This window comes from Muntiacus reevesi, chromosome 15 (assembly GCF_963930625.1).
Source record: "Muntiacus reevesi chromosome 15, mMunRee1.1, whole genome shotgun sequence".
NCBI classification, from domain to species: Eukaryota; Metazoa; Chordata; class Mammalia; order Artiodactyla; family Cervidae; genus Muntiacus; species Muntiacus reevesi.
This window is the reverse complement of record NC_089263.1, coordinates 30,029,145-30,047,018: the sequence shown is the minus strand read 5'-3', so window position 1 is coordinate 30,047,018 and position 17,874 is coordinate 30,029,145. Positions and strand designations below refer to the sequence as shown.

At 34.7% G+C, this 17,874-nt stretch overlaps 1 protein-coding gene across 2 annotated transcripts in view; it reads left to right on the top strand.

Moving 5' to 3' along the window:
- Positions 1-17,874, top strand: part of SCAPER (S-phase cyclin A associated protein in the ER) — a 398,005-nt gene that overhangs the window by 97,392 nt on the left and 282,739 nt on the right. The window contains exons 9-14 of one of the 2 annotated variants that reach the window (XM_065906683.1): positions 7,143-7,405; positions 10,510-10,728; positions 15,622-15,792; positions 16,400-16,469; positions 16,671-16,788; positions 17,069-17,180. In XM_065906683.1, coding sequence (XP_065762755.1) covers positions 7,143-7,405; positions 10,510-10,728; positions 15,622-15,792; positions 16,400-16,469; positions 16,671-16,788; positions 17,069-17,180 — 953 coding nt within the window. Of the gene's footprint in view, positions 1-7,142; positions 7,406-10,509; positions 10,747-15,621; positions 15,793-16,399; positions 16,470-16,670; positions 16,789-17,068; positions 17,181-17,874 lie in introns of both variants that reach the window. The other variant, XM_065906682.1, reaches the window with a different exon arrangement.

Genomic DNA, 17,874 nt, shown 5'->3' with positions numbered 1-17,874 from the left:
TGCATAGCAAGAATTAGAAAAACTTGAAGGAACTTATAAGTATAAAAGAGAATATGGGTTAATAATGAAACATTTTTTCATAAAGAAAATTCCAGGTCACGATGGCTTCACCTATGAAGTCTTCCAAAGATTTTAGGTAAAGATAGCTTCAATCTTAAAGAAACTCTTGCTCAGAATAAAAGAGAGATCATTTTATAACCTTAATATCAAAACCTAAATGATATTACAATAAAGCAACATTTTATCTTGAACATTGAACAAAATATTAGTGAGTTAAATATAGTGATAAATAAAAATAATAACAAAAAACAGGTTAAGATTATCCCAGTGCTTTTGAAATTATTGGTTGTATTGACTTGAATTTTGTACTACTTTTTTTTTTTTTTGGCCCCACTCCGCGCCCCCAGAGCCAGCAGTGGGCGCAGGAGGAGCCTTGTACTACTTTATTAATGACATTTGTGAAAATTCTGGAGTGTAAAAATGGTGGTGTAAAATATAGTTTTGAGCTTTTGGCACATCTCTAAAATTATTGTAAGTATTTAGAAGTTCTCTGATAGTTTAAATAATGATTTACTGTTTTTAAGAAGTATCCTTATTTATGGGAATGATTTTTCGATATAGTTTTTACTGAAGTTTTCATTAAAAATGTAATTTGTCCACAACTAATTTCTTAGTGTTTAATAGACCTGTGTTATAGTTTCTATTTTGATATACTCTTCTTTTGAATTGCTTCATTTATTTCAGGTTTTTAAAAAAAATTGTGTGATAATGTTTGTATTGGCCATCTTATTGGTTTCTGGATTAGGTCCAAGTTTTAAGCAGTATTTTTTTCTGTAAAGAAGCTTTCCAAAAGGGCTGTTTTTCTTTATAAAGTAATTAATCATAGTGTTCCTAAGGATGAGCCAGTTAAATTATCTGGAATCAAAAATCTTTTGTTGAACTTAATTTCATAATTTAGTTGTTTTTTTCTTTTTGTATATTTGGTTTTTATGAGGTTGATTTTAAAATTTTTCTTTATATATACATATATATACTTAAAGTATAGAACAGAGATAAATAAATTTTTAAAGAGTTAAACGTGAATTAAAATTGAATATGACTGGAAGGTATATGATTTAAGGTATTATTAGTAATTTTGTTGGTTATGTTAATGATGATGTTATATTTTAAAAATTCTATCTTTTAAAGACACATACTGGGTTTCCCTGGTGGCTCAGTGGTAAAAATTCTGCCTGCCAATGTAGGAGACACAGGTTTTGATCCCTGATCGGGGGAGATCCCACGTCTGCAGAGCAACTAAGCCTCTGTGTCACAACTGTTTGAGCCTGTGATCCTGAGCCCACGTGCCTCAGCTATTGAAGCCACATACGCCCTTCTCTTGAGCTCCACAAGAGAAGCCACTGCAGTGAGAAACCCGTGCACCACAACGAAAGAGTACTGCTCATTACTACTGGAGAAGAGCTCGCATGGTGCAAAGAGCCAGCAAAGCCAGACAGAAAAAAACCCAATGCTTTGAAAAAGTACATTAGAAAAAAGGACACATACTGAATATTTCCAGGAGAAGTGATGTTTCTAGGGTTTGTTTTAAAATATTACAGGGTTTCCCTGGTGGCTCTGTGGTAAAAAAAATCCGCCTTCCAAAGCAAGAGACACAGGTTTGATCCCTTATTTGGGATGGTCCCACATGCTGTGGAGCAGCTAAGCCCATGCACCACAACTCCGGAGCCTGTGCTATAGAGCCCGAAGCCACAACTCCTGAACCCGCGGGCTACAGCTACTGAGACTCCGACACCCTAGTGCTCATGCTCCACATGCTCTCACACCGGTGAGAAACCCAGGTTCGTCAACTAGAGAGTAACCCCCGCTCTCTGCAACTGGAGAAAATCTTCACAGCAACGAAGACCTAGGACTGCCAAAAATAAATAAAATTTCTCAGAATATCTCAGAAAATATCTCAGAAAAAACAATAGGGAAGAAGAAATGAAATAAGAGCAGTAGAATGTTGATAATTATTGAAGCTTAATGATTAGAGCAGGGAGTTCATAATACTATTTTCTGTGTACTGTATTTGAAAATCTTCATAATAAAATATATAAATGTAATAAATAATAAAATGAAAAAATAGTAAAAAGTTTAAGAAAACAACAAAAAATCTAAGCGTGCTTTCCCCTTGCAGATTTCAAAATGCATATTTTTCAAATAAAAGATTACAGGTTCCATCTAGTCCTTATTTTAAAGTATAAATAAATGTAGTAACATAGTCACAATATTTAAGCAATAAGGTAATGAGTTAATATACTAGTCACAGGAGTGAGCATTTTGTAAGTATTTTTTTCCCTTGAAATAAAATATCTTCCACACGGTGAATCATATAATGGCATGGCCTATTGTTCAGTCACTCAGTTGTGTCCGACTCTTTGTGACCCCATGGACTGTAGCATACCAGGCTTCCCTGTCCTTCACCCTCTCCTGGAGCTTGCTCAAATTCATGTCCATTGAGTCAGTGATGCCATCCAACCATTTCATCTTCTGTCATCCCCTTCTCCTCCTGCCTTCAGTCTTTCCCAACATCAGGGTCTTTTCGAGTGAGTCAGCTCTTTGCATCAGGTGTCCAAAGTATTGGAGCTTTAGCTTCAGCATTGGTCCTTCCAGTGAATATTCAGGATTTATTTCCTCTAGGATTGACTAGTTTGATCTGCTTTCAATTCAAGGGACTCTCAAGAGTCTTCTCCAACACCACGGTTCAAAAGTATCAATTCCTCGGCATTCAGCTTTCTTTATAGTCCAACTCTCACATCCATACATGACTAAAGGAAAAACCATAGCTTTGGCTAGACAGACCTTTGTTGGCAAAGTAATGTCTCTGCTTTTTAATATGCTGTCTAGGTTGGTCATAACTTTCCTTCCAAGGAGTAAGTGTCTTTTAATTTCATGGCTGCAGTCATCATCTGCAGTGATTTTGGAGCCCCCCAAAATAGTCAGCCAGTTTCCACTGTTTCCCCATCTATTTGCCATGAAGTGATGGGACCAGATTCCATATCTTAGTTTTCTGAATATTGAGCTTTAAGCCAACTTTTTCACTCTGCTCTTTCATGTTCATCAAGAGGCTCTTTGGTTCTTCTTCACTTTCTGCCATAAGGATAGCATCATCTGCATATCTGAGGTTATTGATATTTCTCCCTGCAATCTTGATTCCAGAAAAGCTTCTTCTAGCCCAGCATTTCTCATGATGTACTCTGCATATAAGTGAAATAAGCAGGGTGACAATAGATAGTCTTGACATACTCCTTTTCCTATTTGGAACCAGTCTGTTGTTCCATTTCCAGTTATAACTGTATGCTTTTGTTTTATTATCTAGTATGCCACTCTGAGTCTTTTGGTTGGAGAATTTGGTCCATGTTCTTTTTTTTTTTTTTAACTTATTTAATTTCTCTTTAGGAAATTCCCTCTGGTCATCCTTTAAGGGCTGGTTTGCTAATGACACACTTGCTTAGTTTTCGTTTCATCTGAGAATGCCTTATTTATTCTTCATTCCTGAAGCATAGTTTCACTGATTTAGAATTTGCGATTGATAATTCTTTCAGTCCTTGAAAGTTGTGCCATTTCCTCCGGGCCTTCAGTGTTTCAGAAGAGAAATTTGCTGTCGTTAAAACTGATGTTCTGCTATAGATAATTTATCTTTTCCCTATGGCTTCTTGTCTCCCCCAGCGGCTTCTTTTAAGAATTTTTCTTTGTTTTTTGTTTTCAGAGGTTTCATTATGATGTGTTTTAGCATCAGTTTCTTTGGATTTCTTAGTTCTTTTAGTTTTATATGTTTTTAGTTCCTTTAGTTTTATATCTTTCACTAAGTTTGGAAAGTTTTTATTCGTTCTCTTCTGTGCCCCCACTGACACAAGGGAGGGGCAGTGTGAAGGGAGGACTGACTCCTGACTTACCTGTGTGAGGTGGAGTGGAATCTTAGCTTTCTGATGGGTCCTGCTAGCATCATCACAGGTGAGATGGGATCCATGTGCTGAGTAAATGTGTCTTCTACTAATTTATTCTGTGGCAGTGATGTTGGTGAGGGTGAAAGCTCAGCTTTCTATATGGGACCTGCCAACACTGCAGGTGAGGGAGATCAGAATATTGACTCATTCTGTGTGTCTTTGATGTTGGATGAAGGTAGAGGCTGTGCCCAGCGTCGGACCCTTATGACAGTGTGCGTGGGGCGGATCAGTGTCTACCACTTCTGGCTCTCACTGCCTCATTAAGTCTCACTGCTGCTCAGTGGGTATGAAAGTTCAGTTTCCCACTGACACTAGGATTGGGGAAAAGTAGAGTGTTGACTAACTCCAGCTCCTTCTACCTTGTTTAATGTCATTTGGAGGGAGAAACTCAGCTCACTCTTCACCTTTGCTGACACTGTTTTGGTGAGGGAGTTGGACCATCTGTTTCTACCACGTGGGCAATGGAAGCTCAACTCTCTACTTACCCCTATTGAAACCATAAGGTGCAAGTTTTCCACTGATGCTTGGCTGAATAGAACGAGGATTGCCAAAATGATTATTTTCTTAGGTCATCGTTTCCTCTGCCTTTCGACTTGGCAAAACAAGCTTTGCTGATGCCTGTTTTGTCTGTATCATTTGTTCTTTCTGGGTTGGAGGCCTTTGTACCATCCTGTCATATATAGAAAGCAATTAGGAAACACAGAGAACTCATTGCTATGCTGCTTTTAACTCCCAGGGTCACTAGGCAGTCCACCTATCTCTTTCTGTCTTTTAAAATCTTCCTGTGCTTATTTTGTGTGTTTTTCCAGAGTTCTTAGTTGTAAGAAGGAGGACCTGGAGATGCAAGTCAGGCTACTCCATCTTGGCCAGAACTAGATATCTTCATGTTGACACACTACATTTTAGCCTATAAACTTAAAAATTATGGCTACTAACTGTATAGGTGTATACCTCAGGTTGTGGCATTTTGAAACGTAGTAGAAGATTCATATTTATTTTAGGCTATTTTGCTCTGTGTCTTTGGACATAGGCCCTCATTTTTTTATGTGTATGGTAAAATACTGAACTAGTTCCTCGAGTGTTCATTCAGTTAACATTCTATAATCTTATGATCATTAAAATAGTCTTTTTTTTCCTTTTTTGCTAAGTCAGTGTATACTTTGATACTAAGGGGAAAAGTACTTGAACTTTGGAGATAGGCCTATGTTTGGATTCTAAAAGATGGAGAGGCAGTTTTTACATATCCATTAGACCATTGACATCAGAACCAATTTGCCTGGACTTACATCTTGGCTTTACCTTTTGTCTCAGTTTCCTCATTGGTAATATGGGAATGATAGTACTGATCTTAGGGGAAGATTAAGAGTTATATAAGGCATTTATAACAGTGGTAGCACATAGTATACATTCAGTTCAGTTCAGTTGCTCAGTCGTGTCTGACTGCAACCCCGTGGACCGCAGCATACCATGCTTCCCTGTCTATCACCAGCTCCTGGAGCTTACTCAAACTCATGTCCATTGAGTCGGTGATGCCATCCAACTGTCTCATCCTCTGTTGTCCCCTTCTCCTCCCACCTTCAATCTTTCCCAGCATCAAGGTCTTTCCAGTGAGTCAGTTCTTCACATCAGGTGGCCAAAGTTTTGGAGTTTTAGCTTTAGCATCAGTCCTTCCAATGAATATTCAGGACTGATTTCCTTTAGGATGGACTGGTTGGATCTCCTTGCAGTCCAAGAGACTCAAGAGTCTTTTCCAACATCACAGTTCAAATGCATCAATTCTTCACCTCTCAGCTTTCTTTGTTCAACTGTCATATCCATACATGACTACGGGAAAAACCATAGCTTTGAGTAGACAGACCTTTGTTGGGAAAGTAATGTCTCTGGTTTTTAATATGCTGTCTAGGTTGGTCATAGCTTTTCTTCCAAGGAGCAAGTGCTTTTTAATTTCATGGCTGCAGTCACCATCTGCAGTGATTTTTTTAGCCCAAGAAAATAAACTCTCACTGTTTCCATTTTTTTTCCCCATCTATTTGCCATGAAGTGATGGGACCGGATGCCATGATCTTAGTTTTCTGAATGTTGAATTTTATGCCATCTTTTTCACTCTCCTCTTTCACTTTCATCAAGAGGCTCTTTAGTTCTTTGCTTTCTACCATGGAAAACTAACCAAACTGACCACATGGACCACAGCCTTGTCTAACTCAGTGAAACTATGAACCATGCCATGTAGAGCTACCCAAAATAGACAGGTCATGGTGGAGAGTTCTGACAAAACGTGGTCCACTGGAGAAGCGAATGGCAAACCACTTCAGTATTCTTGCCTTGAGAATACGTGAAGAGCATGAAAAGGCAAAAAGATAGGACACTGAAAGATGAACTCCCTAGGTCGGTAGGTACCTAATATGCTACTGGAGATCAGTGGAGAAATAACTCCAGAAAGAGTGAAGAGATGGAACCAAAGCAAAAACAATACCCAGTTGTGGATGTGACTGGTGATGGAAGTTAAGTCTGATGCTGTAAAGAGCAGTACTGCATAGGAACCTGGACTGTTAGGTTCATGAATCAAGGCAAATTGGGAGTGGTCAAACAGGAGATGGCAAGAGTGAACATCGACATTTTAGCAATCAGTGAACTAAAATGGACTGGAATGGGTGAATTTAACTCAGATGACCATTATATCTACTACAGTGGGCAAGAATCCCTCAGAAGAAATGGGAGTAGCCATCATAGTCAACAAAAGTGTCCGAAATGCAGTACTTGGATGCAGTCTCTAAAACAACAGAATGGTCTCTCTTCGTTTCCAAGGCAAACTATTCAGTATCACAGTAATCCTAGTCTATGCCCCGACCAGTAATGGTATACATTATATAAATGTTATTACTTTCTGACTGTGGGGTCTTAGGTCAGTCTTAATCTCAGTTTTATCATTTGTAAGATAGGGATAATTATACCTACCCTGTGTGGTCATAGGAATTAGATAATACACACATATACACACACACATGTGAATGCACTTTGCATAGTAATTAGTGTCATGTTTATAGCTTAGTTACATTCAATGAGAATTAGATTGTAAAATATTTTTATTTTATAGGTTTTTGAAAATTTATATCTTCTAAATAATTCTTAATTTATTTTCTTCTCTCAACTGCATAGAACGGAAAGATGCTGAAGGATGGGAAACTGTTCAGAGAGGAAGGCCTGTTCGTTCACGATCAACAGCAGTGATGCCAAAAACTTCATTACCAACAGAAGCATTAAGATCAAAGGATGACAGTGATAAAGAAAATGTACATCTTTTGCCTGATGAAAGCGTACAGAAAAGTGAATTTGTTGGAGATGAACCTTCTAATACTATAGAATCTCGGCCCAAGGACCCAGTACACTCATGTGATCATCCTCTTGCAGAAAGAACCCAGGTAGTACATTCTGAAAGTCCTTTTACTGCTCTTTATATGGGAGATATATATAAGTAGGAATGTCTTAATTTTTCTACTTCATTGTTTTACTTTTATTGTGAAAAATTTCAGATCTATAGAAAAGTTGCAAGAACAGAATAATGAACCATCTGGTACCCTTTTTCTAGATTCACAGATTAACATTTTGTCACAGTCCCTTTTCTCTCTTTATTTCCATGTTACTTTTGAAAGTAATGTACAAACATCACAGCCATTCACCTTTAAATTCTACAGCATGTATATCCAAAGAACAGAAAACTCTTTTCCATAATCATATTATAATAATAAAATTCAGGAAATTTGACATTTATATAATTTGTTATCTAAACTTATAGTCCGATTTTCAAAAATTCCAGTTGTCCCAGTAATTTCTTCACAGAAATTTTTTCCCTGATCCATGATGCTTAGAATCATACATTGTATTTGACTTTGTTTCTTTAATATCTTTGACCAGCATCAGTTACTCACCCTGTCTTTATTTTTCATGACATTCATTTTTTTGAAGAATACATTGCAGATTTTCTTGGTACAGTGTTTTTCAGTTTCTTTATTCATTATTCACTTTAGCTTATGCATTTTGGACAAAAATAAAGCAATTGTCAGCCTCACATCTAAAGAAATATCATACCAATGTGCCCATGTTTGTTGACTTTGATTACTTTGTTAAAGTGGTGTCCTCCTGCTTCATTTGTAGCGTTATTTAAAGTGATGAAAGTAAGAATCATTTTTCACTTGCTCTACTTTTGTTTTCTACAGTCCAAGTATAGAGTGACTTGCTAATATTTAAAATAATTCCTTAAGATTAATATTCCCAGTACTACTTCTTTTAGTCCATTTGAAGTTTATTTTACTTGTTTGGTTTAGCAATGCATTTTTGAAAGATATTTGTTTACAGAAAGATTTATGTTCACTTAGTATAGTTTTCTGCAAAGTCATTAGTGAAATATAAGAGATTGTTTGATATGGGTACAGAGACTAAGTAAAAAAGTTGTAAAATAACTGTAATATTTCTCAGTTCAGAATAGTAGCTTTTTAAAATTTTCTTCTTTTACCTGTAGAATATTTCTTTTTTTTTAGACTCCCATTTTTTTTTTTCTTAATGATAATAATAGCTCTTAATCCTGCATTATTCTTAATGTTTTAGAACTGTTTAATGTGTATATGTTTTATGCCCACATGAGATTGAAAACTCCTTGTGGGTAGTATCTTATGAAAGTGTGAAAGTGAAAGTCACTCAGTCGTGTCCAACTCTTTGCGACCCCATGGACGTGGCCTGCCAGGCTCCTCTGTCTATGGGATTCTCCAGGCAAGAATACTAGAGTAGGTCACTATTCCCTTCTCCAAGTTATCTTCCCAATCATGGGGTCGAATCCAGGTCTCATGCATTGCAGGTGGATTCTTTACTGTCTGAGCCACCAGGGAAGCCCATATTGCCTTTTAATTTCCAATAATATGGAGCAGAGTCATAGGCACATAGTAAGTTCATCAGTACACAACTGTTGGGTAAAACTTTAAGAAACTTTTAAATGTAGGTAAGTTTGATGAAGAAATCACTTTTTACATCATTTAACCAACATTTAGCATTTTTGCTAACATACATTTTAACTATAAAATTTAACATTATAAAAAAAGTGCTAATTTTGTGTAAAGAATAAGTTTATATGATTTTAAGATTTTAGAAATAGTCTATACATAGAGCTTATGAGTAATTATTGCTGAATTATTTCAGTATAAAAGTTCACTGCTTATGGTGGCCAAGCTAATATTAATAGCTGTGTTTTCTCCACTCTCATTCTGAAAATGGAATTAGCATATTCATATATTTTCACCATTACTTTATAGTTTAGCTTTGATTCTGTTATTTAAGTTGATACTGGTTTTTTAATAAACAGGATTGACTATATTGTAAAGATCAGTAATGCTAATATAAATATTACTGAGAAGATTATAAACCATGATGACTGATGCATGGATAATGTTGATAGCAATATAAACATTGTGATGCTATTTGAATAATGCGTATGCTAAAATGAACACTTTGGGACACTTTAAAGTTATAACCAATAGAATTTTTAAAGTAGTTTATAAGATTTGGCCAAGTTTAGTATTTACATAAATACTATATCAAGCCTGGGTTTTTATGGTCACTGCAGTGTTTATCTGATGTTTATTTAAGTAGTGGTGTGAGTGAGTTTTAAATTCACAACTTTAGATTTTCGTTCTTCTCCTTGGAGTTCATTACTCTTGAGTACTGAAAAGCATAGCCCCATTATTTCTGTACTCTGTTAGAAAGTGAAAATAAAGTCCTGTTCTGTTCACTAAACTCTAAAATTTTTAAAAGATGTAACGTATTTGACCTAAGCAAAAGTTGTATTTGTTCTAGATGGTTTTCACATTTCTGTTGCTTTTGTGTTAAATATTCTTAAAGGGGAATGGAGAGGCTATTGAAGTCTAAAGAATATGAATTGCTTAAGGAAATTGCTTGCTGACATATACTCTACTTTTTATGGTATATTTCTCTTTTAGATCTAAGATTTGGTATTATGTACCATGTGAGTCTTCATGAAAGATGCATTAAGGTTGTATTAATGTTATCTAAAGAGAGTGAGTTCCATGTTTTGAGTAAAATGCCTTTAAAGTACATATTTGGTGAGAAGTGCCTTCATTTGATATTAGTTTTCATAAAAACTATGTAAATACCTTTAGTTATTTGAACATAAAGCATAATATTTATTATATTTGTGACTAGATTTCTTTTGTGAAGCATATAGTATAGCCATCAGGAATCAGCCTACTAAAATCAAACATAATTGTAACATATATTGCTTAATTTCTTAAAGCACTTCAGTATCCTTAAACATAGTAGATATGTAAATAAAATTTGTGGCTTCTTAGCATTTCTTTTCTAACACTTAAAACGTACCAAAATAATGAGTGATTGGTCTGTTAGCCAGCCAACTGCTGCTTCACAGTTGGTGGGTTAAGCAGAATCAGCTTTTCTAGAGTGAAATAGTGAGTGAGTATTTTTTGTTACCTCTGATTCATTCTACAATATGTTTTGTTAGTTCACAGTGAGTACACTGGATGATGTCAAGAACTCTGGGAGTAGTTTCTTACCAGACAATTCTGTTCCAACTTCTGAAATACCTGCTGTTCACATTGATACAGAGTGTGTTTCAGTTATTCAGCAAGCTGACACACCTTCTTTGCAAGCAAGTGAAGACAAATTTTCAGCAGAAAAAGCAAGAATAGAAACTGAAATGGATCCTTCAGATATTTCAAATGTGAGTGCTGCTAACTTGGTAAGAACAACTTCTCAGAATTCTGAGTAGATATATTAAAGAAGCAAAAATTCCAATAATGCATTTCTCTACACTTTACAGAGCACTTTTAAGCATAGCATTTTATTTGTTTTTTTATGTTAACATGTTATTCTTATAGCAAACTTTGGATGTAGTTAAGATTCTTCTTATTTTGTAGAGGATAGAAATGAGACTGGGAGTCAAGTAACTTGCTCAAAATCATTTAGTTTTGTATGATTTGGTCCAGTGTTCTTTAGCATTAAGAAACTATAACATTAATGTCTTCTATGCAACATCTACCACTCTGTTGGGAAATGGTGTGTAATGAACTTAGTTTTAAAATTCTCTTAACAGAATACTTTAGATAGTTATCATTTGGAATTGGTCTTTAAGATGAAATTTGTCATCCCTATTGCTGAATCTTTAAAAATGCATTGACTTGAAATTATTTATAGGATTATGTTTTTGGATGAATAGTTAATTCTGCTCATGTCTTTCTCTTTTCCACTTAAGTAGTAAGATAGCTTGGCCTGAGGATAGTTCAGAATAGGTCATGCTGGCATTTTTAAAAAGTAATTTTCAGAAGGAGTAGCTCCATATAAAAAGCTGTTGAGAAAAGTCATTCCAATTTTCATTTTTAAATGGCCACCATATACTATAATTTCTTTTTAAACTTAGTGCTTTATGATGCTGAAAGATGATGTCAGCAGATGGTGCATGTGGCGTGCTCAGTAGCCTCAGTCGTGCCTGACTCTTGTGACCCCATGGTCACCAGCCGGGCTCCTCTGTCCGTGAGATTTTCTTGGCAAGACTACTGGAGTTGGTTGCCATGCCCTCCTCCAAGGGATCTTCCTGACCCAGGGATCAAATCTGTGTCTCCTCCATTGAGGTAGATTCTTTACCACTGAGCCACCAGGATTAGGCCAAATCATATATTTTAGATTAGATATAGATGAAACTTGATATGAGTTGTTTAAGGAAAAATAAGAGTTATAGTAATAAGAAAAACAAATTAATATTTAGATTCCTTTGTAAAGGAATAAGGGTAATTTGTTTTTAACTTACATCTTTTAGTGTGAATTTTTTGAAAGTTAAATGTAATTACTGTCATATAAGTAAGTTTAATGTATGGGGTAGAAATTATGTTTTCTTTTCATAGATATCATATTAAATTTCATAGGTATCATATTAAATTATTTATTTTGTGAATTGATTCTGTGAGAATCAAATTTCAAAAGAAGAAAAACATCCTATACTTAAGTAAGCATAAAATAATTTTTTAAAAATTCTTCTCTCATCATTTTTATTTTGATCACATAGGTAAAATTAGCTTGTGGTGGAATATTGAAATATTATTTTGAGCGTGACATTACATACTTGAAAGAAAATAAGTTCCACTTTACATATGAATATTAGTATAGTCTTATACTAAGTTTTAGAGGAAGTTTTAGAGAAGTTTTAGAGGAGTTTTAACTAAAGCAAGGTTTTGAAAAAATTTTATATTTTTAGTTTGTCTTGGCAGTGATACTTCTGTGGGTTGCTCTAGAGAAGCACCTCATTGTTGAGATTCTAAGTGAAGGATTATAGAGAACTGTGGTTGTATTGAGAAAACTGTTTCCTTTTTTCCATCTATATAATATTGTCTCATAGATGGTTAGAGTAAAAAAAATCTGCAGTTCTCTTATTTATTTAACAGAAAGCTAAGCTAAAAATGACTGTGAGAACCTTTATGTTTAAGGTTCACTTTTGCCAGCATTGTAAAAATGTGCTGATATAAATCCTAGCTACCCTGGATTAATTTTTTTAGATTTACTGAAATTCCAGATTTTAATGAAAATTTAGAAATTTAGGAATGATGATGTATACAGATATTTGTTTGAATTTCACAGTGTGGAAAATAGTAGAAGTTGTATGTGGATAATTAAATCATTTCATTCATAAGCTGTGTTACTATGTTAAAATATTTTCATGTCTTAAGAAACAAAATAGAAATGTTCTCTGGAGAAGATAAGATTAGGAAGGAAATAAGCTCACATGAGAACATACCTTCTACAAAGTTAAATCTATTCAACTTTAATAGCTTTCTAATCATTGTTATTTGTGATGTTGGTGTGACACCTTAAGAAGTTAGTTTCTGTAATATTCAAGAGTTTTTAGAGAAAAAACTTATGATGCAAAGAAATGATTTCTCATCTAAACTCCTTCATCCCATTCTCTTCCCCAAGGACAATCTTGTGTGTTTTGAGGGAGCAGAGTATCACCAGGGTAGATGCAGTTGGGAGGGGTGGCTTTAAAGAAGCTACCAATGTTTAGGCTTCAGACCAATTCAGTAATAAGCTGAAGCTCAAGCACTTGCATTTTTAATACCTTTGAGGTGTTATTGATTTTCAATAAACTGCACATATCTAAAGTATATACATTGATATATTTTGACATGTGTTTATACCTATGAAATCATCACAACAATCAAGATAATGAAAGTATCGATTGCCTCCTAAAGTTTTACATTCTCTTCTGTCATCCTTCTTTCTGCTCTTCCCTGTTTCCCCTTCCCAGGTTAACACTGTTCTGCTGCCACTACATACTAATTAGCATTTTCAGAATTCTCTGTATATGGAATAATATAATTAATGTAAATTATGTAATGTTTAGCCTCTTTCACTTAGCATAATTATTTTGAGGTTCACTGACATCACTGTGTATGTTCATAGTTCCTTCTTTTTCTGTTGTCTTTAGGAGTACTCTGTCATATGCATGTAGCTCAATACGTTCATCCTTCCAGTTGTTGACAGATGTTTGTTTCCAGTTTCTCTGTTATGAATAAAGGCACCATGAACATTTGTCTTTGTTTTAAACATATGTTTTCATTTCTCTTGAGAAAATATCTAGGTCAGTTTTGTTGATAATGTTGTTCAGGTCTCCTTTGCCAATTTTTTGTACCTATTCCATCAGTTGAGAGAGAGGTCTTGAAATCTCTGTGTGTATCTGTGGGGCTGCCTTTTTAAAACCAACTTTATTGAGATATAACTTGCATAATATACAGTTTATCCTTTTAAAGTGTACAGTTCAGTGTTTCTTAGTATATTCACAGAGTTGTGCAAACATGACCATGATTAGTTTTAGAACACTTCATCACTTCAGAAAAAACCCGGTGTCCATGAGCAGGCCTCGCTTTCTCCCTACCCTCCCAGCTGTATACAACCACTCATCTGTCTTTTCTCTCATAGATTTGCCTGTTCTGGACATTTTATAGAAGTGGAACACAATATGTGGTCTTTGTGAATGGTTTCTTTCACTAAGCATGTTATTTTCAAGGTTCATCTGTGTTTGAGCCTGTACCAGTATGTGAACTTTACCATATTTTATCCATTCATTAGTTTATGAACATGAGGTGTTCTCGACTTTTTGGCATTTGTGAATAATGCTACATTAGGTATTTGTTTACAGGTTTTTGTGTGAATGTATGGTTTCATTTCTCCTGGGTGTACATCTAGGATTGGAACTTTTGGGTCATATGGTAACTTTCATATGGGCTTCCCTGGTGGCTCAGATGGTAAAGAATCTGCCTGCAACACAGGAGAACTGGGTTCAATACATGGGAAGATTCCCCTGGGGAAGGGAGTGGCTACCCACTCCAGTGTTCTTGCCTGGACAGTTCCATGGACAGAGGAGCCTGGTGGGCTACAGTCCATGGGGTCGCAAAGAGTTGGACACAGCTGAGCGACTAACACGTGGTGACTTTATTTTTAACCTTTGTGTAAAACTATCAGACAATTTTCCGAAGTGACTGTACCATTTTACATTCCCGTTAGGTTTATTTTGTTTTGCAATCCTGTCAGTTTTTGCTTCTTTTGTTTTGAAGGTCTGTTCTTAAATTCACAAATCTTTAGGATTATTTTGTTCTTAATAAATTAGCTGTTCTATCATTATGAAATGATCTGCTTTATCTCTTGTCGTATTTTTTGTTCTGAAACCTACTGTGTCTGATATTAATAATTCAGCTTTCTTTTGATTAGTGTTAGTATGGTAGCTCTTTTATTTGTAATCTGTTTATACTCTCATATTTAAATTAGGTTTCTTACGTGCAGCATGTGGTTTGGGGTCTTGCTTTTATCCAGATTTGAGTCTACTAGTTGAGGTGTTTAGACTATTTCTGTTTAATGCGACTATGAATATGGTTCTTTTAAATCTGCCATCTTATTGTTTTTCTCTTTGACTCATCTATTCTTTATCCCGCTTTTCCTACTTTTCTCCCCTCTTTTTAATTAATTACATTTTTAAATTTGTCTCCTTTGTTGGCTTAGTAGTCATAAATCTTTGTTATTTCAGTGTTTGCCTCAGCATTTATAGTATACATGTTTAAGCTTATTATAGGGATTTATCAATTAATTCTGGTACATATTATTTGTATGACATACTTCTAATGCATAATTTTAAATTAGGTATATATGTTCAAAAATATTAATAACACCATTATGGCATAATTTTTTAATGTTCCTTTTTAAGAATAGTGTTTTTCTTTTGTTTGTAAGATATTTGGTCTGTAACTGTTTTGAATTTTGGTGCTCGAATGAAATTCACACTTTATCATTAATAACAATACCTCTTATTTATATAACTTCACAGTTTGTCATACACAGCAGAGTGGTAAGAAAGTAAGTCATGGGTTATTGTATCATTTTATGGAAAACAGAATAGTCTCTTGCTTTTAAGAAATTTCTGAGTCACAGAGCTGGACCCCAAGTTTTATAGTTTTTTATCAATGGTGTTTTTATGTATATGTTGAGTATATGATTAGAACATAAAGAGAGAAATAATTACTTGACTTTCCAGTCTACTGATGATTCTTCTTATTGTTTGTTTTTAACTTTATAGTCTATGGCAGAAGTTCTTGCTAAAAAAGAAGAGCTAGCAGATCGTCTAGAAAAGGCCAATGAAGAAGCCATTGCCAGTGCTATTGCTGAAGAGGAGCAGTTAACTAGAGAAATTGAAGCTGAAGAAAACAACGATATCAACATTGAAACTGACAATGACAGTGATTTTTCTGTGAGCTTTTAGCATTTTTATTCTCTGGGTGATTGAGATATACAATAAACAATAGGAAATCCTTTTAAAGCACTTTACCAAGTGTTCTTTATATATGATGCAATTGACAAGCTGGAAGTTGGTTTCTCATTTTACAAATGAAATTGAACCTCAGAGTAAGGAAATACATAACATTTCTCAGATTATAAGTGTATAGATTGAAGAAGAATCTAAGATATCTTTTTCTATTCTACTGATAAAAAGCAAATGATACATTGCCTTGCTGTCACTAAGCGCTCATGATGTATATGTTGATGAGAGGGATTTCTTAAAGAATGAAAGTAACTGTGAATCTTTCAAACATTTTTCTATTAAATTTTAATGCCCAGCAAGCACTTTTGAGCTTTTATGATGTATACTCTGAATATTTCAGAGTTTTATGTAGTAATAGTTTAAGGCCAATACTTTTCTTTTAAAATTATTTCATTCATTTCTGCTGTTAATGTTGGTGTTGGACTGTTTGCTAAATGAAATATATGAGCAATAGATAGGAAAATTTCATTTATAGTTCCTTTTATTAGTTCATAATTGGTTCAACTATTTTTCAATTTTTCTTATTACATTTTAGGCCAGCATGGGCAGTGGCAGTGTATCTTTCTGTGGTATGAACTGGAATGATGTCCTTGCAGATTATGAAGGTAATTATGTGTGCATGTTTGTATGTGTGTGTGTTGTATGTATAGGTAGAGCAGTACAAAATAGATTGTTAATACATGTGGTTTTTGTGTAAAATGAATAATTTAGAGTAGGATGCCTTTTAAAAATCAGTTCTCAAAAGTTGGTTTTGTAGAATTACGTGGTTAAACAGTTAATAGTGGTTTTCTTTTTTCTGAAAATAGCTCGTGAATCTTGGCGCCAAAATACATCCTGGGGGGATATTGTAGAGGAAGAACCTGCTAGGCCTCCAGGACATGGAATTCATATGCATGAAAAACTTTCCTCACCATCTCGTAAAAGGTCTGGCCTTTGAAAATTAATTTGAAATATTTCACAGGAAGGGAGCTAGCCATTCTTAATTATTAAATGAAGTCATTATATACTGATAACTATTTTAAGGTACATTATTCAGGACAGTTTCAGATCTTTTGAAGAGTGACAATGTTTTCCTGAAATGTTAGGCCAAATTAATTTTGTATATTGTTTATATTTATTTTAAGATCTTTGAAGACCAAAGAAGATATTTTTGGCTTTATCATGTAAACATTTGTGTCTCTTGTCCATTTGTTTGTATTAATAGAACAATTGCAGAATCTAAGAAGAAACATGAAGAAAAACAAATGAAAGCACAGCAGCTAAGGGAAAAGTTACGTGAACAGAAAACATTAAAGCTTCAGAAATTGTTAGAAAGGGTGAGTTTTTAATTTTTAAAGAATCATGATTGCCTTAAAGTGCTGGGCTTATTTTCATACTGACTCTTTCTGCTTTCAGAGAAGCTAAAAGAACAGTAAAAATAAATTTACTAGAAAATAAAAGCATTTCTATCTACTGAAAAATTACCTGTACCTTTCTAAAAAAAGAAATCATAATCTGTCATTCCTAAAAACCTAGTAAATTGATGATTTGCAGTGTGCATGGATTATTAAAGCTGCACTTTGTCTTTTGCCATTTTCATTGGGGGTTTCCTTGGTCAGTCTTGTGCAAAGTGTTCAATGAATTGGTAGGATAGTTTTGAACCTGAGATGGTCAGATTTTAATAAGCAGGGCACTAATTAGATTTATGGGGCTTCCCTTGTGTCTCAGATGGCAAAAGAATCTGCCTGCAATGTTGGAGTATTTAGAGCAGTGTAACTTTTGGTCAATGTGGTGTAGTGGAAAGAACATGAACTCTAGAGATAGCCAGTCTGGTGAAATCCTGATTTTAACCACATGATAGCATGTGGTGGGTGCCCTTGGCAAATTACTTAATGATATTGCCTTTTAATTTCTTCATCCATAAAATGGCATTTGTAACTGTTAACCAGCTGTGTTGATGAATGTAGCAAGTATGTAAAACTGTAGCATGGTACTTGGATGACTGTTGTTCCATATATATATATATGGTCA